The following is a 24,228-nucleotide window of genomic DNA, read 5'->3' on the forward strand; positions in this document are numbered from 1 at the left end:
ACCTCCACGATGAACGTGTTAGCCTAATCGAAGGAGGGGCTAAATGAGACAACCCGCGCGAATGTCGCTCAACAGTACGAGAGAGGAGAAAGGTGCTTCGTTCATGTTATCCTAGTATTTCGCGTCTTGTGTGCGGGATGTGAGCACGCTCCGCACTTCAGTGCAAAGGAAAACGCGTTCTAAACGCGTTCATTACAGTCCCCGCCATCTTTCTCTCGCACACATGCGCGCGCGACGTCGAACGGCATCGTTCGCCACGTTGGTCGAAACACTTTCATGATTCGAGTAGAATGCCTATGAAGTATTTCACGATTTCAGCAAGGAGAACAGATCGCTTTGGCGCTGTAAAATTATTGCGAGGCTAGTGAAGGCGGTAGAAAAGATTATTGTCAGGTAAATAATATTTAAAACATGGTAGTTGCAAAATGAAAGATCGACATGACCCCGACGTGATTTGAACACGCAACCTTCTGATCTGGAGTCAGACGCGCTACCGTTGCGCCACGGAGTCCGCTTGAACGACGCTTGCTGACAGCTAATTTTCTAGGACCGAAGTAGTCCGAGGACCTAAGACCAAATGATTTCGGCTGGAAAAATCATCGAGAGGCATAGCAAATAAACAACGATATCGGTAGATGGTTCAATATATTTTTAAAAATGTGGAGATCACGATGTTTGAATTTTACTTGACGTCTTTTGTTCAAAGATCACGTACGTCGCGACAACGTATCTATACGTATTTGAAAAATCGCATGTGTACCAACAGGGTGTGGCTCGTGGTGGCATCTTCAGAATGAAACACGGATCAGGCTAACAGATCTCCGAGAAGCATACTTTCACCGGTGCTTTTTCGGGATGGCTGCTCTGCTGTTTATTATTATACACCGTTGCGTCGCTGCTTCCCCTGCATAATCGGATGGCTGTTCAATAATCGACCGTTTACCAGAACGGTCAAGAATGGCTAGCCCCCGGTGATAACAATAGCAACAGGATTCTATCCGTTGGCAAGAGCATGGTATTCGAAGCCGTAGTACTATTTGGTAGACACAAGCGTCAGCGATTACGAGTCGTCCTTCACGTATTGCTGGAGACAATCGTTATCAAAATATTTTATATTTTATCTAAGGGGGGAGCCTAAAACCAATGAAAATGAACGAAATTTTGGGAATTTGTAATCAATGGATCGGATCGATTTGTTTGAAAATTTGGAGACAGTTTGCTATTCCATTGACATAACTAAAAGCATTTGTTTCGGGCAAAAAGAGCTGTTAGAGCTTGGTAGCAAAAATGAAAAAGATGTCTTATTTTTTCAAATTTCATTAAATAATCGTAGGGGAATGTTTTCGGAGGATTATAATATTCACACTTATACGACATAAGATCAATCTTTTCGATCCGCTACGTCAGGCTCCTCTTTCAAAATGGATAAAATTCTAACTTTGCATATAAATAATGTTCGTATACAAAAAACCTATCGACCGCGTTACAGGGTTCACCGAATCATCGAGAGGTGTCTCTGGTTCAAGATGCAATGTAATGAAGCTCCTGCAGCAACGTGCGTTCCTAATAGGTGTGAACCACGGCGCCGCGTGCCGACGCAACCCATTGGACCTTCAAAGGAGTCGCTACCACCGACTTCTTCCGCTAATTACACGTCGCGGGCCGCGAAGGCCGCGAGAAGTATAATCCGAGAACGCATCCGCGTGCACCTATGCTATTGCAAACGGAAGCAAAAATTAATGGCAGCGGTGGGATTCGAACCCACGCCTCCGAAGAGACTGGTGCCTTAAACCAGCGCCTTAGACCGCTCGGCCACGCTACCCGTTGGAGTATCACCGCTTTCAAGGTCGTTATACGTAGTCCTCCATCGTTCATGATAAATACGTACAGCAAAGAGACTTTGCAAGTTGTGACTTTTCTGCAAGGACATTCTATTCATGCAAGAGAGACTTCCTTAGAGAACGACGATAGGAAATAGTGAAAATTGTATAATAGTTCAATATATTGAGATGTAGTTAACATGGAGTTTAATACATTAGTAATTATTTGTTAGTAAGTACTATTGCGATACTGCGGAATAATGACGGATACCTCGTCTCTTCCAGAAGTACGCAATTTTATTAATTGAAAATGATATTTATGTTGTAACTTTCTTTTACCAGTTTTAGGCGAAAAAAGTGCGCTCTATCTCGGGATGTAGTTGGATTTGGCTTCTGACTATTAGTTTTTAAAATAAATTGGAAAATGTTCAACACAACCAACGCGTCAAAGTTGGTGGAAACACGTCGTTCACGTGGCTCCTTTCGAGAATCCCCTCCGAAAAGAAACGGCGGAGGTGGTCGCGTGTGTGAACGAGGGTGGTGGTGAGTAACTGGTCCATATATAGAAGCGCCCCCACGCTCACCAACACGGCCGCGTACCTGTCACGCATATATACGCAGCACGAGGCTCGAAAGCTCACACTTTTTGTGCTTGAGTGCGTTAAGCTCTGCCGGCTTCCTCTCTTTCACCCGTTCCGCTAATTGTCAAAGAAGTCACCGACGCATTCGTCATGCCTGGACGTCCGCTTTGGCAGGTAAGCCGTGTCTGTTCACCTTTCTCAGCGTCCTTTGTGAAAAATGGAACCGTGTGAATATTCACTTGTTTCTATCATTTCCTTGCTAATTTTTGGTCCACCAATACGCACGACCCATAAATTGCGTTCTAGGTCCTTCAGAATTTCACCTTCTATTTCCAGCAATTATTATTTAATTTTCGTGTACTCAAATTGCTAGTTGTCTTGTGGAAAGTTGTCTGTACTCAACTATGGGTGCCACTAAAGAGTCAAGGAAGAAATTGCCATGATGAGACTGTATGAATTAATACAATTGACTGCTAAATTACAAGCCCAGAACGTTCAGCAAAATCAAAGTAATTTAATGAATCACACGAAAACTGGAAAGATAGAATTTATTCAGCGTCTTCAGTGTAAACAGACTTTAACAAAAATAGATAGGGTCGGTTAACTTTTGCAAAATTTGCGGTATTGCTAGGACCAGATACCAACGCAGTTCCCACAGTTTATTGTAACACTGATAATTCACAAGAAAAATTAATGTAGCATGACTTTCCACTTGCGTTTCTCGCTCCGCGTTCCAAACTGCGTTGCGCCGGCTTTCTTCAAGGTGCTCTAGAAGTAAGATTTTGAATATTCTCGAACCTTGTCCACAACTTCACGGAGATCCGATGGAAGGGAAAATCTCGTCCCCTTGACACGCCGAAAAGCCATCTATTTCAAACTCCTGATTCACCGCGCGTATCGCCGCGATACTTTCACGAGTTTTCATTAAAGTGCTTCTAATTCTGGAGAGCTTATACACGCCGTGAGTCATTCGATGCATTCGCTAAACTAAATTTGATTTACACGTGGGTCGGGGGCGATTTGCAATGGTCGAACCAACTTTTCTTGGATCATTGGTGCTTAGCGCATAGGACCATCGGTGATCGGTGTTCACCGGTGTGAATGAATTCTTTCATCACAGTTATTCCGATTCAGTATTCTGAAAAAATAAAAGTTACCATTGCTGATCACTAGATTTTATGCATTTATGACAAACGCGAATAGCTGAAAATTGAACAGTGTCGATGTCTGTTGAAAAAATAAAGTTTTCCTACAATAAAATCTAAATAAATTCAGTGTTCCCATTTTTATAAGTCGACTCACTGTGAGTCTTTTTTAATATTCGGTAGATTTACTATTAAGCTTAATGATTTCTTCTTTTTTCTGTGTACGATGACACGGCGAGAGTCCAGTTACGATCATCAACGGTACACCGAGCGTAATCCAAAAATATCCGGACGGCTTCCGTTTCGTGCCAAGCTAAGCAAAAGTTTGAATCGAAATTTCGCGAGCGTGTTGCGTGATCCTCGCCGCGTTCCAGCAAAGAAATCGTGTAAGCTGAAAAATTTGTGTCGCGATGACGGCAACGGGTCTCGCGGCAACGTTTATTTACAAACAAGCCGATGGTATTTTCGAGGCTGATGGCGACGAAATTAGCTCGGCCGAGTTGAGGGTGAGACCGAGGTCTCCGGGATCCAAAACGGAAACGCAAACGAGCTTGAACGGGGTTTTGGAACGGCTCTGGAACCGCTTCGTACTGGGAATCTCTACCTAATTCCATTGCCAGAATTAACAGATTATTTTCCATTATGCTGGGCTCAGTTCTGAATTTTCATTGGTATTAGACGCACCGAGTAGATACAGATGATCAGACAGTTTAAAATTACTGAAATTGGAAAATTATTTCATATACTATTTTGTACCGGCTTCTGTCGTAGCTTGCAATTAATGCAGAACCATTTTTATTTCGCGTAATAATCCGCTGTCATCGGATTACGTCGATTGTATCTTTCTTCCTTAATTTAAGCTGTTAGAAATTTATACAGCTAAAGGAGACAGTTCGACTATGCACTCATGGTACCCAAATACCATTTAAGTAATGAGTTCCGTGGACAGTGAATAACTGAATAAGTTAGTGTCACTGGCAACTGATCCAAGGTAGCTCCGAGTGCAAAGAGTTAATAGAGAACATTCTAATTTCCGAATGACGATCGAAAGAACCGTGTCCTCTTCGTTTAGAGCAGCGTGCAATCGTAATTTTCGCAAGTCACGCAGCCTAATGCACTCGGTATTTCTGCAACGGACGCATTAATGCCACATTAACCGCGAAAAGAAGCGTGTATTAATGTCTCAGGAACTTGGCATCTCCGCCTGTTTTCCTTCATACTTGTTTCACGCAACATTGCGCAGAAACTCGTTTTAACAGAAACATAGGTCAAAGGTTTCCGACGGACAAAGGACGCACACGGTTAATACAAAATAACAGCGCTGCCTCTTTATTCGATACATTTGTTCGATAGTGAATGGGATTGTTGCATATTGGGGACAATTAGAAACCTTAGAAAAGTGCAACCGTTCGGTTCGAATCAACAGAACATCGAAGCAACTGCGAAATCCGCGACAGCAAATGACAAATGCATTGTTGGCACTTGGCGTCGTGTTGACCGTCGCCTTCAATAATTATGCGTGCCGCGAAATGCCAGACCAGTTCGAAGTTTCGCTCTGTTATGCGCTCGGGAGGTCCCGAATTATTATACTTCAATAACTTTCACGCATAACTAGGAGACTCGTCGATATCGAGTCCTCGATCAACTGTGTGCAATCGTGTCTCTGTACGTGTACTCGTTCTGTATTTGTGTAAAATGTGTTGTACATGTTGTCTGTTCAATGTGTAGAGTACAAAGAGTAGCAATTGTAATGTATAAAATGTGAAATGCGATTGTGAAGTGTAAAATGTGTGTTGATCGTTCATCGCGCGACTCGGTCGACCTTCCCGTCGGGATCTCGCAATTGCTCGTGTAGAGAATGAGAAAATAAATTTACAACGACGTGTTATAATGTTATATCTACTCTCCAACAGATGGGCAAATTTTTAGCACCGCTCGTTGTTTGCGTACACGACGCTCTTCCGTTCCAATGTCTCGTAGCGTTTGGAGATAGGTAGCGAGTAGTATAATATGCCTATGGCGATCTTCGGCAACGAGTTGCCGAGTCGGAGGAATTGTTTACATGTGTCTGGTGTTGCCGAATCCACCGTGGCCAGACTGGCTGGCGCCTTTGTTGTAGCCCATTTGCAAATTCAGTTGGCCCTCGCTTGCTCGCAGCTGATCTTCGGTGAACGTTCGCTTGTTCTCGTCGGCCATCTTGGGTCCTAGACGAGGTCCGTTGTATTCGGGATGTTTCTGCGTCTGTGGGAAGAGAATTAAACGTCGGTGAATATTTGAAAACTTGAATCAGAGCGATGGGATTGTAATTTTTGATCAAGAGCGAAGATTGAGGACGTTCTGGTGAAGGATGCGTCCTCATCCTCAGACCTCTAAACGATTTTCAGATCGTCTTTGATTAATTGCCCAAAATAAAGAGTAAAGAAAAATCCTCGAAATTCAGGAAATGATTTCTGCCGCTCAGACACCTGGGCACTTCTGAAATATTATTTCCATCTCAAATCAAAGTTGCCCAGGTCTGCTACCATTAAGCTCTCGGTAGGTGAAGTGTTAACTAGCTAACTAAGAGGTTAGCATTTCAGTATATTGTCAAGGTAGACCTAGGATACTTACAATCCTACCCAGGGCGTAAAGACACAGCGTAACTTGTGGGATGTTGCGTCTCTCGAATAGATCAGCCGTCTGGAAGATCTCCTCCTGTGGAACTCCGTAGTTCTTGATGGCTGCTTGGAATCTGATCAGACAGATCTTATATTATCATCCGAATTCCCACTCTTTCCATGGACCATTCATCTAGTAACCGAACTTCATCAATTAGCACAATCGTTGCCTACCTTTGAACATTTTCCATCAACTGGAAGTTGGTTCCCTTTTCCTGGATCTTCTTCACCGATCCGGGAGCCAGTTTGTTGGCGAGTTTGCACAGGATGACGCCGTCCTTGAGGATGTCCTCGTAGTTTCCTGGAGGAAGCTTCTCGCCGAGAACGGCCTCGATCCAGGCCAGCACCTCGGCCTCCTGTTCCTTGTTGCGGGCCTGAAAACGCAGGGAATCTTTAGTTTCTTGCGGAGATACGAAATAAACAGGATCTGCGAATGTTCTTCGAACACGATTGTGTGTCAGAGATGAAATATAAGCTTCCACAAACGATTCAATTTGTAGCGTTTTCGACCAAAAGCGTGTCCTCGATTTTTCACCTGCTGTATCGTGCAGAAATATTTTGGAAAAATACGAACGATGGTCGGCGAAAATAGAGTTTTAGAGCTTTAGAATGAGTCCAAATTCGTTATTATTTTTATCTATTTATTCTTTGGCAATTTCTCGAGAATCGGAAAATACTTTTTGTCCATTTTTCGTTCAACGTTTGCATGAGAAATATTGAGTCAGGGTGTTTCCTCAGCTAGATCCGGTTACACCGGAATCAGCAGCGTTAGGGGATGGTGTCCAGACCGTCGACGATTTAAAAACGTCGACGGAACGGAAATAGATCGCGACGGTGTTACGTTACCGGGCGTGAAACGCGGCATCGAAAATAAAATATGTATACGTCGGCGGCCGATCCGCTCGGCTTTTATTTAAAATCTGGCAAGAACGACTACGTTCAGTTTCCGAGCCACCTGTTTCCGTGCCGTGTGAACCCTGCGCCATGTAATTTCCCGATTTCTGTTCAAATCGTGCCGAATTACACTGTTTGGCAGCCTGACAATGCCTCCGCGTCGCCGTTTCTCATTCAAATCGCCAACGTCACGACTAATAGCTTCGACATCTAATCGAGAGACCCGACGAGATCGTACGTCGCGCCTTTAATCGGACGATTATCTACCCAGAAAAACCCCTAAGTTGCTCCGACGAGGATTCTCTTCGAGCTCGAGGATACCGAGACTCGTGTCTCTGCTCCCCGTGTTAATGTAAGCAATTTATTCTACTCATTTCCCGTTGATTTACGAGGATGCCAGCCGACGACACAAATTGAATCTGGCAAACCCTGCATGCCCGATAGATCAGTATTTATAGCGGGAATCAGCCTCGATACTTCGCGAAATAGATCCCGCGTATGGTCTTGACCGACCTCCTCGCGATTTAACTTTCGAGACAGCTTTTCTGACCTTTTTATCCTTAGACTGTGGACTTCATGCATTTATAACGAAAACGAGCAAGTGTAAGTTAACGCAGCGAACGGATTAAAAGAATAGAAAAATACCGTTGGTTTCACCCGATTACAATCATTAAAGAGAGAATTCTACTTCTATTTGGCTCTTGCTTTGTACAGTTTACGGAGACAATTTTGCAGAGAAATCCATTGATAATATTTATTACGAGGGAATCTCCGAGACTCCGCGACAGCATTCACGCTCAATAAGAACATTCTTCTGATCGAATGAATGTCTGCTGGGACGAAAGAGATACGAAACAATCTTCGTTTTCCAATGATCTAGAGATTGATCTGGTGGATCGTCAGATCTCCAGAGCCCGTCTGCGAAGTGTCGAAGCGTCGGGAGCAACGTGTTCCTCGTCGAACTCTCTCTCGAGGTGTATTTTAAGCTCGGTTCTCAAGAGGAGCAGCGGGTTTTTCGATGTGCAAACCCCGAGGACGTTCCTTCATCCACGTGCCACTTTTCCCATCGACTTTAAAATTAAGATGATCGGGACCGCGGCGAAGAAGAGGCGCTTATGATATTTTAAACCAGCCGGATATCCTTTCGGCGGCCGTTGCGCGCCGAGCGCAGCTCGAGTACCAATTTGTTTCGTCGATGACGAGACAGCCGCCGAAGGGATAAATGAAACTCGGAAGCCATGCCGCGGAGTATGATCCACACGTTTTCCGCCTACATAGTCTTCCTGCTTTATTATATCACCGTCGTGTTCGTTATTATGTTCCTCACCCTTATATACATGTTCTATTACTTTCCCGTGACTCTGTTTTAGTCAGAATTTATGATACGTTCATGTTTTATTAATTTGTAAGCCCGTACATCATTTACCGCACTATTTCTTTGCTTAAAAGACCATTCAGATTTCACATCGTGAATTGTATTAATTGAAAACGAAAACAACTTTCCGGACGATCTAGCATTACAATAAAAAAATTGAATAAATATTCTCATTTCCATGTGATAGCACGTATCAATTACTTTTCCTGCCTCTTAAATATGAATTATAGTGTAACAGTTTCAGCGTTAAAGAAGCGAATATCGAAACGTTCGTGACCGCGCCCACGGAGAAAATGGAACTCCCGCGGCTTGTTATTATCGAACGGCGATTTTTGAATCAGGATACTCGTTCGAGAGCATCGTCGAACATAGGTATTACGTAAGGGTATTTATCTTAGGGTATAAATACCCCGGACAAGACGGGGGAGGTCAAATCGCGTCAAACTCCATCGCTGCAACATATCGACGTCACGGGATTTCCGTCGTGTCAACAATCTGACCGCACAACTATAAACGTTCGTAACAAATTGGCTCGAAACGTCTCCTGTGACGTTTGCGGCTCGTTCGACGAATAGTTAACCCATTTGCGTCAAGGAGAAACGAAAAACAACGCCCTTAGAGCCAATTCCTTTTCGTTGTATTAGGTCGTAAAATCGCTGCCATTTTGGACCTCTTTCTTTTACTACTCGAAATTAATTGGGAGCTTGAAAAGTTTGCCAGAACTGCATTAGATTGGCGACTCCAGAATTTTTGCAATCGACAGGTAATTACTTAGGTAATTAGGAACCGGTCATTTTGACTGGAGGTGATAGGTTTAGTGTTAAAGAGTATTTTGGAAAAATTTTACGGATGTTTTAGAGAGATGCAATTGCGATAAAGTATCATTACATGATCGAGATTTAAAAATTCGTCCCCGGAGAGAAAAGGTCGTCAGGATTCACCTGTGCGGTCAGTTAAACCTTCACCCTTTGCGGTCATACGTCGAGCCAGACTCGACATTGACTATTGCCCAATAATTCCTTATTTTATCGACTCCCATCACATTCATCAATAACGTCAGAATTAATAAGTAAAACTGTAGTGGTTTCCTATTTGTTCTAAATAGAAAATTTGTTCTTAATATAATTTTGTGACAAAATTAGCAAAAGAGAGAAAACGCGTTGGACCGCAAAGGGTTAAATCGCCGAAAACGCGTGCAGCTGACGGTGCGTGCGGCACCGACGAGCGTTCCCCTCGTTTTTTAGCTGTCGGCACTTTCTACGTTTCCCTCGCGTAAAGATTAATTCAATATCTTGGGAATACCGCCAGAACGAAATAGCCCAAGGTCTACCGTAATTAGGATTCTACGAATAACCGCGGTTTCTCGACATTAGCATTCGCGATCGAGCCGATTATTAATGTACCAGCTGCTGTTAGCGGTTGCTCGTTAACCGGCCCGTGGTTATCGGTAATTTATCGCGACCACCGTTCTCCATGCCGAAAAACGAACACCGTGTTCGTCGTGTCTGTGTGTCGGGGGGAGTTTTGGCCGTTTCGCTCGCCACGTACCGGCATTTTGTTTATCCTTTTTGATCCTCCGACTGGTCCGCCCGATTAACTGTTCGACCACCGCACACCAACGAGGCTCTAACTACTCGGCTTGCTTTTCCGAAAGGGACAGCGACTTTTGAACGATGACGCCGACAAGAGACTAAGTCGGACGCCGTGCGTCGCGATGCTATATGCCGGTCTCCCCTCCGCCGAATCCTTTTCGCCGACATTCAGGAACGAGTGATTTTTGGACGGGTGCCCATTGGGTATTCCCACACCCTCGCCCCCGCAGATCTTGACACTGTAGCCCTATTTACAAGACAAGAGGCCACCCGTTACATCTGTCACGATTTGCTTCCTTCATCCTCCTCGTCATCGAACACTCCTCTACATATGACCTCTTCACATCACGAAAAGAACAAAACGTAATGCTCTCGTTCATCCAATTTTTGCATTTGCAAGTCTTTTTCTTGCTCTACAAACATATCTGCTTCAATTTTTCGAATTATTTCATTTTAATCAATTTTTGGGCTTTTCAAGTGGGAATTGCAGGAGGCAAAACAATTCATTTTCGACATCTGCTCTATTTGAGCTGTAGCATCTACTTCATACACGTCACAAATCTCGCGAGCTGTTTCCGTAGCTTTTTGACCACGACGAAAGGCGATCCCATAAGCTCTGTTCTTTACTTTTTCATCTTTTGGTACTCCTCATCGTTGAACCCATTTCATAAAGAACACCAAAAGATGAAGAAGTGAAGGGACTAATGCGATGACAAAGAATTGCTGACGGCAGCATTGCTTTCCCATTTATAGCGATTTTTACGAAGAAAAGACAATGGCGCGGGTGGCAGGCTCTAGAATAGTCCGCCGGTCTGAACAGACTATTTAAGGGCGGCTGCATCACTCAGGATGACAATTTCTCGTTATTATGATTGCTGACGTTTCCCACCGAGCGGAAAACTTCGAACAAGTGGGTGTTTTGCGCGAATGGACGGTAGTTAACCGGTCCGTGGACCACGGCCAGATGAAAACGCCGATAAGCGAGGCGTCGTAGTTTCTGGATTTTGGCCACTTCGAAGGGTGAGGCCACCGCCGAGTTTAGATTTCGTCAATCGACACTGCTTCCAAGTTTATCGCAACCCAACGAAATCGTCTGGAACGATCCTTCGCTCGCGTCAGCGTGGTCGAACGTTTCTAGTTATGTAACCAGAAATCGATCGGTGGCGTCATCGATGCTATGGAATCATCCATTTGCAACAATCATCTGGACGTTTTCTTGGGGGTTGATTCCATTCAATTAGAAATGTCAGGCTCCCGAGACACGGATCAGTATTGTTCCATTGGTATCGGTGCAGCTTGGACCCCCTGGTACAACTAACTGCAATACCGGAAGCATTAAACAATAATATTGACCGAATAGTTCACTGAAATAGACTCGGTTCGCGTTTTAATCCAATGGTCATTGATAAACTGCGGATCTTTATGCAAAATAACAATCTTCTGCATCTGTTGCATCGATGCTCTTTTAATTCTATTGTTTCAAATTGCAGCTACTTGTTTTTGTCATACAGGCATAAAATCTGTAGTCGACTAGAAGTTTTAATTAATTTGCTCCAGATTCACTTTTAGCCTGGATTGATTAAGTCTGAAACAACGAATAATATGATTTATTATTTATTAAAGTGTGCAAGAAAGAATATCAATGCTACCAAAAAGAATTGTTCGTTTTATCCCACCTCCAAGGGTTTTACAACCCTCAGTTTGGGAACAATTGCTGTAGATGCATAATGGACAGTGTAATTAGATTCCTAGTGCAATTGTTGAACTGTTTGGTAGGTAAAATTGAAAGCAACAGGTAGAAAAAGCATTGGCTCTATCGAGCCATCGAGCAAGGCAGAAAAAATGGAGTAAAGTGCAGCAAGACTTCATTGCAAGGTGATATAGACTCAACTGCCACTTCTTTGCATCCTGTTCTCCTATCACAGTGCATTTCCAGCAAATACTTAACCGATCTTTACTTGCGTTCAATTGCAAATACACCGGTTGCAGTTGCCTTGCGTTACCCCCAGAAAATTCGCCGCCTTTGAAAGAAAAGTTGTCTAGAATTCTAGAATAAATGTTTCGACTGCTGATGGAATACTGTAAAATGTTGTTTATAAAGTCGTTTACATTTATATTGTTAAGTAATTTCACGTGGATCAAGAGAGTCAATTAAAATGCATTGTATTGTAACGGTTGAAATTGTACAAACCAGTAATTCAGAGACAGAAGTACATATAGTCCTGTTCGACGGGTTAGTTCGTGGACCTACCGCTAGATGTCGTCGAGGTTGATGGATTTCTCGCAGCTGAAATATGTTGGCGCTTGTTATTAGTAGGACGGGGAAAAAGATGCTCATCAGCTTTGCGCAGTGGCGATATCGTAACCAATGAGGTTCTACCGAGGTGCGATTATTGCTAGTTGAAAACTTTTACCAATACCCCGCCATGACGATGTGAAATACCATCGGCTACGGCAATTTTTGGAAGTTTCTACGGAAACTGATCATCGAATACCAAACAAAATTGTCAAGACCCAATGAAAATGAGAATATAAATAATTCTTAAATATAAATTCTCACACTAACTTAAACAGTTTCTCTTATATAAAAATTTTAATCATCATTGTAAATTCCTATATTCCTATGGTTCCTTTTCGGTTTTCATTTAAAATTAATAAATAATTGATCTATCGAGAGTATCGCGCGCTATCTGTTAACAACTATTGAAAGCAGCTTTCCAAGTCCACAAATGAATAACAATAATATAAATATTCTAACTGTACGTACCTGGTAAAAGTCGTCTTCGGTTTCAAGCGAATCAAGGAGTCTTAGTATAGGAACATAATCAAACCGGCTCCTCCAGCGTCCAAAATAAACGACAACGAATATTCGGCACGTGCTGCGAAGGAGACCATCCGGACCTAAAAACAGAATTTATTTTCAGGCATCATCATATCTAAATAGACCACCCCATCCATCTTAAAAGATACTACTAACAGCCATTAATCACCAGAGCGACGTATCCAAAATGTACACTGAAGCATCAACATTTAAAAAGTATTAAAATAGTCCCTTTAATCTTCTGCTTCTAGGTTGCTGGCAAACGAGAAGCTAGCCAGGAGGCTGAAGCCCAGCAGTGGATCGAGACGGTGATTGGAGAGAGATTTCCACCAGGTGAAGTCCTAGAAATATTTCCATTTAGTTTTCTTATATCTTACTCAGCTGTTACTGGTTGCCTTATCTAAGGGGCAGTGACCACAAAGGGGGATCAGTTTTGATTCGGATTCTGGCCCTCTTCGTGCGTTGAAGGTGTGTATTGCTTCCTGTAAACGTTGTTTAAAAGTTCATGATGTTATAAAAAATATACCACTATATTCGATAGAGTTTACAGAATCATTCTATGTAAGAATCATCGATACAGCTCTCTTATGGTTAAAGCAGAAAAAATTCTTAAAGTTCAAAATGCGAATGTACCTTAAATATTTCTCAAAAACTGAGAGTGGCAAAGAAGCGACTATCAGCGCCGTGTGTTCACTGCATCAAAACCTGCGAGATAACACTATTCAAAATGCATGTTGAACACTGCAGTCACCACTGGGATCCAGAAAATTGCATAGTGCATCCCTGCATCGCTGCAGATCTCAACATCAGGGTTTTCGTGGTGCTCCACTGCTTTTACGATCGGTGAATCTACTTGTCCCATTCACGGAACAAGTTTACAGTGCTCCGACCTCCAAAGGCATGCAATCTCACTGCCTCGAGCCGCGAAAATGCATAATGCAGCCAGGAGGATCGCGGCGCGCGCATGGTTGATTGAACTTTGCCGATGACACTACTCCCTCGATGCACGCTCTCGGATGCATGGGCTCCTGTTCTGCGGAGGTGGTGCGGTTCGAAAAGCGTGTCAATATCACCACCCCCGTGCAGGACCCGCGCAACACTCTGGATGCCCTCTGGAACCCTATAATTCCCGGGTACGAATGTCAGGCCGCGTGACGTCGCAAAGGTTAAGCTTGTTGGCTAGGTCAGTTTCCACAGCGTCCCCACGTGTCGACTTACTGGAGGATACTCGTGGAACATTGAACCCTGTATCATCGACTCGATGTTTCTCGTTCGTTCATCCCTTCTCCTGTTAATTAAAGTACGGGACTTCATTAACAACAATGAATTTAAATCTTTATACTATTAGCAAACTGTGATTTTTAAATATGTTCGAATACTTTTTGCCAGGAGCTGAAGTCGGTTTTGGTGTTCGGTACGTCTACCGTTAAACAAATTGGTACACAATTTTTGCAGTGACCAGGATAGAGAATAGATGAATTCTTAGTTGGGGAGAATACGAGGGTTGAATGCCGACGTTTCACGTAAGGGTAACCTGGTGGGGGTTGGCTCCAGCCAAGATCGCTAGAATTCCTAGGGGTAGTTCTACCCTCCGTCGACCCTTGTTCTCCTGATAAAACGCGCGCTTTGTTACGTCATTCGAGTCACCCTATTGACCAGGAAGCGGGCAACAACCCCTATGTCGAACGTGCACCCCTGGTTCAAGAAATACGCCAGGCGTCGTCGCAATCGTCGTGTTGAGCGACTAAGGCTCCACCGTTTTGCTGAAACACGGACAAGAAGCAGTTCTTACTCTTTTTTAGAATTTCTTCAAGACCTTCCTAATAATTCACTATCTCGTGGAAGGTGAGAGAGGAATTGGATGAGGGTAGTATTCTGTAAAAGCGCGAAAAATTTTAGCAAGGATCGTTGGGGAGAAAACGCGCAACACCGCGAATGCCGCTCCCGTGGTATGCTAACTCCCTAATCAAGCGGAGGGTGCAACGAAGGTGGCCAAAGGATGCCATCTTCCTCTGTTGCCCTTTTCGCTAATCGACCTGCACTTTCCACCCTCCATGTGAATCGGAGGAGGAGGGTTAGATGAAACTTCTTTGACGAAGTGCGAGCCTGGTATTAACCGATTCAAGGCGCACCTGTCATGAGCTTACCGTTCCACCTAATAAGGTAGCTATTGATGTAATGCTTGCATTAGTGATGATTAGACTGCGGATCTTTATGTCAAATACAAATTTTCTACCGCAATTGCAGGAAACAGGGGCCTAGTCTTTGAAAAACTAGAAACAGTTCATCGATATTCTTATAAATGTTTTAATTTTATTGCTCTTTTAAACTGCATCTTCTCATTTTCGTAATAAATGCATAAAACCCGCAGTCTAGTAACGATCCATTGCGTCCACGTTCTAGAAACATGGAGTTTCAAGAATTTTTGGAGATTATTTCGAACACAGAAATCCAGAAAAAATGTTATAATGATTAAATTGGAGAACGTAGGGTCTGCCAGATTAAGATTGTTTAAAAGCCTAACTTAACTGCATTTCTATCAGCATGTTCCTTACGATGACGCGCCTATTTACGTCACCTTATCGATAGATAACGTTATTTACCACACAGACGAGACTCGAGTTTTAGCTCCACCTAGTCTTACTTAGTGGACAGCTCCACGCTGCGATGCTAGCCGGGTATACGAAGCTTTTGATGTTATTGACTCGTTTAAAATTGAACTTGGAATGGCGGCGTTCGATCGTCTCCACGGTCACCCACACTGCTCCACCCCCGCAGCGGTGGCACGTTCTAATAACGCGATTGGAATTCGACGTATTCCAGGGTTCCCGAGTCTTTCGGTTGTAGATGTTAGCCTGTTCCTGGAAGCTCGCGAGGCATGCTGAACACGATCCTCTTGAAAGAGCATCATCCTACATATTTTTTCAGTGGAAGGGGAGGCTCTTGCATTTTTAACAATTATCTGGAAAAAAATATTCAAATATTGATATAACATTTTTGATCGCTTAAATGTACAGAGTGTCTCAGCTTCTCTGTGAAAAATAGCATTTGCATAAAAATTAAATAAATGCGCAAAAGATCACGATTTTTAGATAGGTTAAATTGTTTTAATTAGTCGAGTGAGTATCGGGTTTACTTGTGAAGAGTTATTATCCGTTCGTCACCGATTATATAAAAGCTCCCAAGTCCAAAGGCTCGTTAAACGACGTTTAGCAGTCGCTTGTCGGCCGACGACGTGTATTGATTTAGCGTCATCTGTTCATCATGTTACGTCGTAAGGACGCCAACGTATCAGGGCCGCATACAAGGCCCTGGATAGTCAAGTCACAAACATCGCATTGTGTCATTTCTTCGTCCCTCTTTCACGCTCACCCTTCTCAACTTTCTCCCCGCGGGGAAAATCGTTGCTTAAGCGGTTGTCACAAAGAATTGTCCTCGTTAGATACAAACAAATCGCGACTTTTGATGAGGACGTTATCTGTGCCTTATCTGAAAGCAATAACATCGATGATAAGACTGGTAATGGTAACACTAATTGCAAGAAACCAATATAAGATAAGAAATCAACAATTTATCTGCAAACAGTCTGATACGTTGATCTTTATACAAAATAAGCATTGTCTGCATTAATTGCTACAAAATGGAGCCGGATAGGAATTCATTTCTGTATTTAATAACTAGACGACGAATTTCTATGCAAAAGGAAAATTGTCTGCAATATATTCCACTTGCTGTTGTCTGTTTGAACTTTTACGGTTTTCCATTTCATCAATTCATATTTGCTATAAATATATAAAATTCGTTGTCTTGTTATAATTAAACAAGGCCTAGACAAAAATACACAATGCAAGAAGGGTCAGGCTTCAATTTAAAAAAAAATTGTACTCTCCTATACCTTCTGGTTCTCTAGATATCTCAAAAAATATGTTCCAACCCCTATTTTAGAGAACTATTATCACCCCTCCAATGTGGACATTGGTCTACAAATAAAAATATGTATACAATATTTTCCTGTGTACTCCACATAAGTTCCATCGATTCAGCTGGCACGGTTTGCATGTGTTCCCCTGTCAAACTCGCCTGATTCGACTGTACCGGAAACCGAAGACCTGGGGGGTCGCTGCTCGTTGAGAAGGCCCCTTAAAGCTCACTGGGTGATTTCGGGGGAGGTAAGTGTCAGTCATCCGTTCGTCACGGTGGCACAAGTAGCTTGCTGGCACCAGGGTACCAGCAGACGTTTGAGGGATTTATAGCTTTCCCGCCACGTCGACGTCAACGTCGACGGAGCTCGCGATGACCCGGGGAAGACCAGGTCCTCCTCGAGCTTTCTTTTCACCACGTTGGCGGAAGGGTTAGACGTGTAGACAGCTGTCGATATGTCGAACAACTCGTCACGAGGCGTTCCGTGACGTCACGAAAGCTCGAACTGCGAGTAACTACTAGGGTAGCAACGAAGGGCAGTAGATGAATTTATGGGCTGCACACCGACGAGAGACTGGCAATCTAGTGTTGGTGAGAGCCACCCCCCAGCCTCTCCGAGGACGTAAGAACTCTTTCTGCGGGGTAAAGGCCTGTTTCGATGACACGAGCCGAGGAGAAGACCGCGGCGATACGTCAACGGGTGTCAGTTGTCTGTCAAAGGGTCGTCAATGACGTCATTCTGAGACAAGCCTACCAGGATTACAGCCCCGGGGTAGATTTACGAGCAAGCGCAACAGGTGGTCCCTCGGAGCTATATGCTCGGGGGTGTGCTTGAGGGGCGTGTTTTGCTCCTATTGATTCGTGGGTAGTTACCCCTAACGTTCCACCGTGGGTTAGAATCGCAGAAGGCTGGACAAAATGCATATCTCTGTTAATTGTGCATATTAAGGCGGTGGGCACGGCTCAAGATTGTGTGAGTGCATCCCCTCCCTAGTTCCGCACACGTACCCGAGTTTTGCAAGGGTACGGGAGGCCCGCTCTCATTTGTTAACAATGCAAAAATAGTACTGTTCTGTAGTCAAAATCGCTAGATAAAAGTTCAATCTAGGGTGAAAAGGTCCTCAGAAGTCGTACTTTTGCGTTTTTTAGCCGTAATTTGCAATATTCAGCAGCATACTGCTTAATCGAGTGACATTATCGTAAATATCGAGAGATTCAGAGCTCGTATGGAGTTCGTTGGACCTTTCCACCCTAGCGGGAACATATAGGAACTCAATGCCACGCCGATCACGTTGTATGCTTACGTATCAAACAAATGAAAGCGGGCACCCAGAAAAATTAGATCATTGAGTATTTCATCAAAATATAGTTCCGACATTTTTCGCTACGAGCGCTGTACTATGTTCCCGATCTGTCTCATCGTCAGTAGTCACTGTATCGGTAAAACAGAGGCCTATAAGAGCATGCGCGTGTACGTGTGCGACGGCGATCGCAAGGGTCCGGGATGCCTGGAAATATTTCCCAATAATGCAGAGACGGGACTTTTCCATAGTGAAAAGAGCTAGATAAAGGTTCAATCTAGGGTGGAAAGGTCCTCAGAAGTCCTACTTTTGCGTCATCGAGAAATGATTAGCTATATTCGGCAGCATGTTGTCCGCCAGAGAGGCCTGTAGGAGCATGAGCGGCGCGTCAACATGGATGGCGCTGTCGTAGCTTCGTTCGAATAGCCGTGCCGTGGCACACTCACACACCGCCTGATCAGCGTGTACGTGTGCCGTCGGCGATAGCAAGGGTCAGGGATGCCTGGAAATATTTCCCAATAATGCAGTCACGGGACTTGTCAATGGTGAAAAGAGCTAGATGAAAGTTCTATCTAGGGTGGAAAGGTCCTCAGAAGTCGTACTTTTGCATCATCGAGAAACGGTTAGCAATATTCGGCAGCACGTCGTTTCTCAGGGAGGCTATGGAAACTGACATGGCGGCACACTCACACACCGCCTGGTCGGCGTGTACGTGTGCCGACGGCGATCGCAAGGGTCCGGGATGCCTGGAAATATTTCCCAATAATGCAGCGACGGGACTTTTCCATAGTGAAAAGAGCTAGATAAAGGTTCAATCTAGGGTGAAAAGGTCCTCAGAAGTCCTACTTTTGCGTCATCGAGAAATGATTAGCTATATTCGGCAGCATGTTGTCCGCCAGAGAGGCCTGTAGGAGCATGAGCGGCGCGTCAACGTGGATGGCGCTGTCGTAGCTTCGTTCGAATAGCCGTGCGGCGGCACACTCACACACCGCCTGATCAGCGTGTACGTGTGCCGACGGCGATCGCAAGGGTCAGGGATGCCTGGAAATATTTCCCAATAATGCAGTCACGGGACTTGTCAATGGTGAAAAGAGCTAGATGAAAGTTCTATCTAGGGTGGAAAGGTCCTCAGAAGTCGTACTTTTGCATCATCGAGAAACGGTTAGCAATATTCGGCAGCACGTCGTTTCTCAGGGAGGCTATGGAAACTGACATGGCGGCACACTCACACACCGCCTGGTCGGCGTGTACGTGTGCCGACGGCGATCGCAAGGGTCAGGGATGCCTGGAAATATTTCCCAATAATGCAGTCACGGGACTTGTCAATGGTGAAAAGAGCTAGATGAAAGTTCTATCTAGGGTGGAAAGGTCCTCAGAAGTCGTACTTTTGCATCATCGAGAAATGGTTAGCAATATTCGGCAGCACGTCGTTTCTCAGGGAGGCTATGGGAACTGACATGGCGGCACACTCACACACCGCCTGGTCGGCGTGTACGTGTGCCGACGGCGATCGCAAGGGTCTAGGATGCCACTAACCATTTCCCAATAATGCAGAGACGGGACTTTTTCATAGTGAAAAGCGCTTTAGCCAATTAGCATCTTGGAAGGTTGGATAATACAAGGATGTGAATTTTCAGTAATGGCACTAGATAAAAAGATCAACCTGACATGCTGAATCCCTCAAAAATCCCTAAAAATTATTGTTCGCGAAATGTAACAAATAGTTGGGCAAACTATATTTATCAATTGATTTTTTCTAGTTTTTATCTCCAGATAAAAATGAATATATTCTAAATATTTTCTGTAAAAATTTGATTTCAATATCTCTAATGGTTTGAAAGCAACCTGTTGCGAATTAGTATCTTGCGTCGATGGCCCGCTCCATAACATTGACACTGGAGGGTGTCATAAATTAGCCCTCCCACGACACTGTCCCGCCGAAGACGAAAGAACTTTCCTGTAACCTCAGTGCAAAACACAGTCATTCTCTAAAGTCTGAAACATTGCCGCTTCGCACGAATGTACGATTGCCTAGTAAATATGATCCAAATTATATCATGTTTGGTGTCAATTTTATCAGAAAAATTACACGAATGTGTTGAGAGAAGTTTCATGAATATATTATGAAAAACAAAAGAATTGGGACATTGCATTAGTATTGTTTCACCGATATACCTGACCCCGCATAATGTTACACTCTTCGGCGGTCTAGCTTCTAGCCCCTTCGAAGGGTAGACACTTGGGCGCGTCATAAATTGGCCCTTCTCCGATAGTGTCCAGCCAAAGACGAAAGAGCTGGCATGCAGCCTCGGTGCGAAACACAGTCATTCTCTGAAATCTGAAACATCGTCGCTCCGAACAAATGTACGAATGCGTAGTAAATATGATACAAATTATACCATGTTTGGTATCATTTTTATCAGAAACATTCCACGAATGTGTTGAGAGAGGTTTCAGGAAAAAATAAGGAAAAACAAAAAAATGATGACATTGCATTAGTATTGTCTCACCGATGTACCTGACCCATGTTACACCCAACGACCGGCACACCGAACGGCCAGGCCGACTACGCTTGCAATGTTCCGCATTTTATATGGATTTCTGTATGCATTGTCTGGCCGGCCTGACGGTACGCGGGGTCCGAGAGTTTCTGCGTTTTTATGAAATACATAATGGTAATAACGGTACTTCATTCATAACTTATAACGTAACTTTTAATATACTTGGTTTTTTTTATAATTACAGTAGGTATATTTAGCAAACATGTGCATAATCTTTATTTGCATTAAATTTTGTATTAAATTAAATTAAATTAAATTAAATTAAATTAAATTAAATATTTCTGGAATTCCGACGAATTTGTTTCGAATGAAGTTGCATACGTATCGATAATATCATTAAAATATCCTCACGAAGTTACCGCACTCCTCAAAAAATTGTCATACTTTACCTTCTTGTCATACCTTCTAGGCGTATGTAACTTCGTAAGTATATTTTAATGATATTATCAATACGCAGAGTTGGGCAAAATAGTTATCGAAATAAAAATTTCGAATAACGAATGAAAGATAAAAAAATTTGTATTAAAATTTGAAAGTTAAAATTACAATCTCATTAAAGACGGTCCAAATGCTCTAGATAAGCTCTAGAAGTCATTCGTATTAACAATATTGTTCTGATTAAAAACATAAAAGCATAAAAAAATAAAAGCATGTATTAATAAATAGATTAAAAACATGAAGCATCATTTGGACTGTCTTTAATGAGATTGTAATTTTTATCGTAACATTACGTATCGGTGAAATTTGTCCTAATCCCACAGGCATTCTGTGCCCCTTAGCTCTTTTATCTGGGGTTATATTGGGAGGGCTAGTTTCTGACACCCTCAAGCGTGTACCTGTCGAAAGACCCAGAAGCTAGACCGCCGAAGGGTGTAACATTGTGCAAGGTCAGGTATATCGGTAAGACAATCCCGATGGAATGTCATAATCTTTTTTGTTTTCCATTATTTTTTCATGAAACCTCTCTCAACACATTTGTGGAATGTTTCTGATAAAAATGACACCAAACATGGTATAATTTGTATCATATTTACTACGCATTCGTACATTTGTTCGAAGCGACGATGTTTCAGATTTCAGAGAATGACTGTGTTTCGCACCGAGGCTGCATGCCAGCTCTTTCGTCTTCGGCAGGACACTATCGGAGAACGGGTAATTTATGACGCCCCCAAGTGTCTACCTTTCAAAGGGGCCAGAAGCTAGACCGCCGAAGAGTGTAACATTATGCGGGGTCAGGTATATCGGTGAGACAATACTAATGCAATGTCCCAATTCTTTTGTTTTTCATAATATATTCATGAAACTTCTCTCAACACATTCGCGTCATTTTCCTGATAAAATTGACACCAAACATGATATAATTTGGATCATATTTACTAGGCAATCGTACATTCGTGCGAAGCGGTGATGTTTCAGACTTTAGAGAATGACTGTGTTTTGCACCGAGGTTACAGGAAAGTTCTTTCGTCTTCGGCGGGACAGTGTCGTGGGAGGGCTAATTTATGACACCCTCCAGTGTCAATGTCACGGCACGGAGTTATAGAAAGCAAATTTTTACTGAAAATATTTAGAATGCGTTCACTTGTATCTAGAGATAAAAACTAGAAAAGAATCATTTATTTAAATATAGTTTGTCAAACCATTTGTTACATTTCGCAAACAATAATTTTTACGGATTTTCGAGGGATTCAGCATGTTAGGTTGATCCTTTTATCTAGTGCGAATCATTACTGAAAATTCACATCCCTGTATTATAGAGAAATGGGTTGCGGAATTCCAGACCCTTCCAGCCCTCGTAGGCACACGTACACGCCGACCAGGCGGTGTGTGAGTGTGCCGCCATGTCAGTTCCCATAGCCTCCCTGAGAAACGACGTGCTGCCGAATATTGCTAACCATTTCTCGATGATGCAAAAGTACGACTTCTGAGGACCTTTCCACCCTAGATAGAACTTTCATCTAGCTCTTTTCACCATTGACAAGTCCCGTGACTGCATTATTGGGAAATATTTCCAGGCATCCCTGACCCTTGCGATCGCCGTCGGCACACGTACACGCCGACCAGGCGGTGTGTGAGTGTGCCGCCATGTCAGTTTCCATAGCCTCCCTGAGAAACGACGTGCTGCCGAATATTGCTAACCGTTTCTCGATGATGCAAAAGTACGACTTCTGAGGACCTTTCCACCCTAGATAGAACTTTCATCTAGCTCTTTTCACCATTGACAAGTCCCGTGACTGCATTATTGGGAAATATTTCCAGGCATCCCTGACCCTTGCGATCGCCGTCGGCACACGTACACGCCGACCAGGCGGTGTGTGAGTGTGCCGCCATGTCAGTTTCCATAGCCTCCCTGAGAAACGACGTGCTGCCGAATATTGCTAACCGTTTCTCGATGATGCAAAAGTACGACTTCTGAGGACCTTTCCACCCTAGATAGAACTTTCATCTAGCTCTTTTCACCATTGACAAGTCCCGTGACTGCATTATTGGGAAATATTTCCAGGCATCCCTGACCCTTGCGATCGCCGTCGGCACACGTACACGCTGATCAGGCGGTGTGTGAGTGTGCCGCCGCACGGCTATTCGAACGAAGCTACGACAGCGCCATCCACGTTGACGCGCCGCTCATGCTCCTACAGGCCTCTCTGGCGGACAACATGCTGCCGAATATAGCTAATCATTTCTCGATGACGCAAAAGTAGGACTTCTGAGGACCTTTTCACCCTAGATTGAACCTTTATCTAGCTCTTTTCACTATGGAAAAGTCCCGTCGCTGCATTATTGGGAAATATTTCCAGGCATCCCGGACCCTTGCGATCGCCGTCGGCACACGTACACGCCGACCAGGCGGTGTGTGAGTGTGCCGCCATGTCAGTTCCCATAGCCTCCCTGAGAAACGACGTGCTGCCGAATATTGCTAACCATTTCTCGATGATGCAAAAGTACGACTTCTGAGGACCTTTCCACCCTAGATAGAACTTTCATCTAGCTCTTTTCACCATTGACAAGTCCCGTGACTGCATTATTGGGAAATATTTCCAGGCATCCCTGACCCTTGCGATCGCCGTCGGCACACGTACACGCTGATCAGGCGGTGTGTGAGTGTGCCGCGGCACGGCTATTCGAACGAAGCTACGACAGCGCCATCCACGTTGTCGTACGTCCGTACATTCTCTCTTCCTCTGTTTTACCAATACAGTGTGTTGCTCGATACTGAACTTTGGAAAACGTTCCTAGCTCCCCTACTGGACAGAAATGTTACTATTTAGCTTCCTCTAGCGGCCGTTCGTTCTTTCATAGCGTGACGATCATTATTGTGTCGGGGCATTTGGAGCTTGCCCTGGTCAGGTTCGGTTCCCTCCCCTTAACCCCTCGCAGTCCGACGTGTTTTCCCACTTTTATTCCAAAATTTGCTGAAACATTTGTAGGTACAGGTTTTGTACTCGAAATTAATCCTTCCGTACATCATATTCACCTTTTTGCACTCTAAATTAACCCTTTTGCAATTTCTATTCACTTTTTTGCAAATCAAATTCACGATTTTGTAAAACAAATTGTCG

General features: G+C 43.7%; 2 protein-coding genes and 3 non-coding genes across 5 annotated transcripts in view; 2 read left to right on the forward strand and 3 right to left on the reverse strand.

Annotated features, from left to right (window-relative positions):
• Positions 1-439: 439 nt before the first annotated feature.
• On the reverse strand, positions 440-511 carry Trnaw-cca (transfer RNA tryptophan (anticodon CCA)). The gene has a single exon. It is a non-coding gene; the product is annotated as a tRNA-Trp (tRNA).
• A 1,229-nt stretch (positions 512-1,740) lies between these two features.
• On the reverse strand, positions 1,741-1,822 carry Trnal-aag (transfer RNA leucine (anticodon AAG)). Its single transcript has one exon. It is a non-coding gene; the product is annotated as a tRNA-Leu (tRNA).
• Positions 1,823-2,406: 584 nt separating this feature from the next.
• LOC143357695 (muscle-specific protein 20) overlaps positions 2,407-24,228 on the forward strand; it is a 28,910-nt gene continuing 7,088 nt past the window's right edge. Inside the window, exons 1-2 of the mRNA XM_076794241.1 lie at positions 2,407-2,575; positions 13,137-13,218. Coding sequence (XP_076650356.1) covers positions 2,552-2,575; positions 13,137-13,218 — 106 coding nt within the window. The 5' untranslated portion in view covers positions 2,407-2,551. The remainder of the gene's footprint in view (positions 2,576-13,136; positions 13,219-24,228) is intronic.
• Positions 4,849-10,180, reverse strand: LOC143357696 (myophilin). Its single transcript, XM_076794242.1, has 4 exons — positions 10,021-10,180; positions 6,378-6,577; positions 6,157-6,277; positions 4,849-5,787 (listed from the first exon to the last, which is right to left on the reverse strand). Exons 1-4 carry the CDS (start codon positions 10,024-10,026, stop codon positions 5,605-5,607), a joined length of 510 nt encoding a protein of 169 aa, XP_076650357.1. The 5' UTR covers positions 10,027-10,180; the 3' UTR covers positions 4,849-5,604.
• LOC143358477 (U4 spliceosomal RNA) lies at positions 12,404-12,544 on the forward strand. The gene has a single exon (XR_013082958.1). It is a non-coding gene; the product is annotated as a U4 spliceosomal RNA (small nuclear RNA).

This window comes from Halictus rubicundus, chromosome 10 (assembly GCF_050948215.1).
Source record: "Halictus rubicundus isolate RS-2024b chromosome 10, iyHalRubi1_principal, whole genome shotgun sequence".
Taxonomy (NCBI): domain Eukaryota; kingdom Metazoa; phylum Arthropoda; class Insecta; order Hymenoptera; family Halictidae; genus Halictus; species Halictus rubicundus.

Coding starts and splice junctions, on each gene's coding strand:
- LOC143357696 (XM_076794242.1), bottom strand. Junction 6,278..6,377: donor TTGATGGAAAATGTTCAAAG/GTAGGCAACGAT, acceptor CTGTCTGATCAG/ATTCCAAGCAGCCATCAAGA. Junction 5,788..6,156: donor TTTACGCCCTGGGTAGGATT/GTAAGTATCCTA, acceptor CTCTTCCCACAG/ACGCAGAAACATCCCGAATA.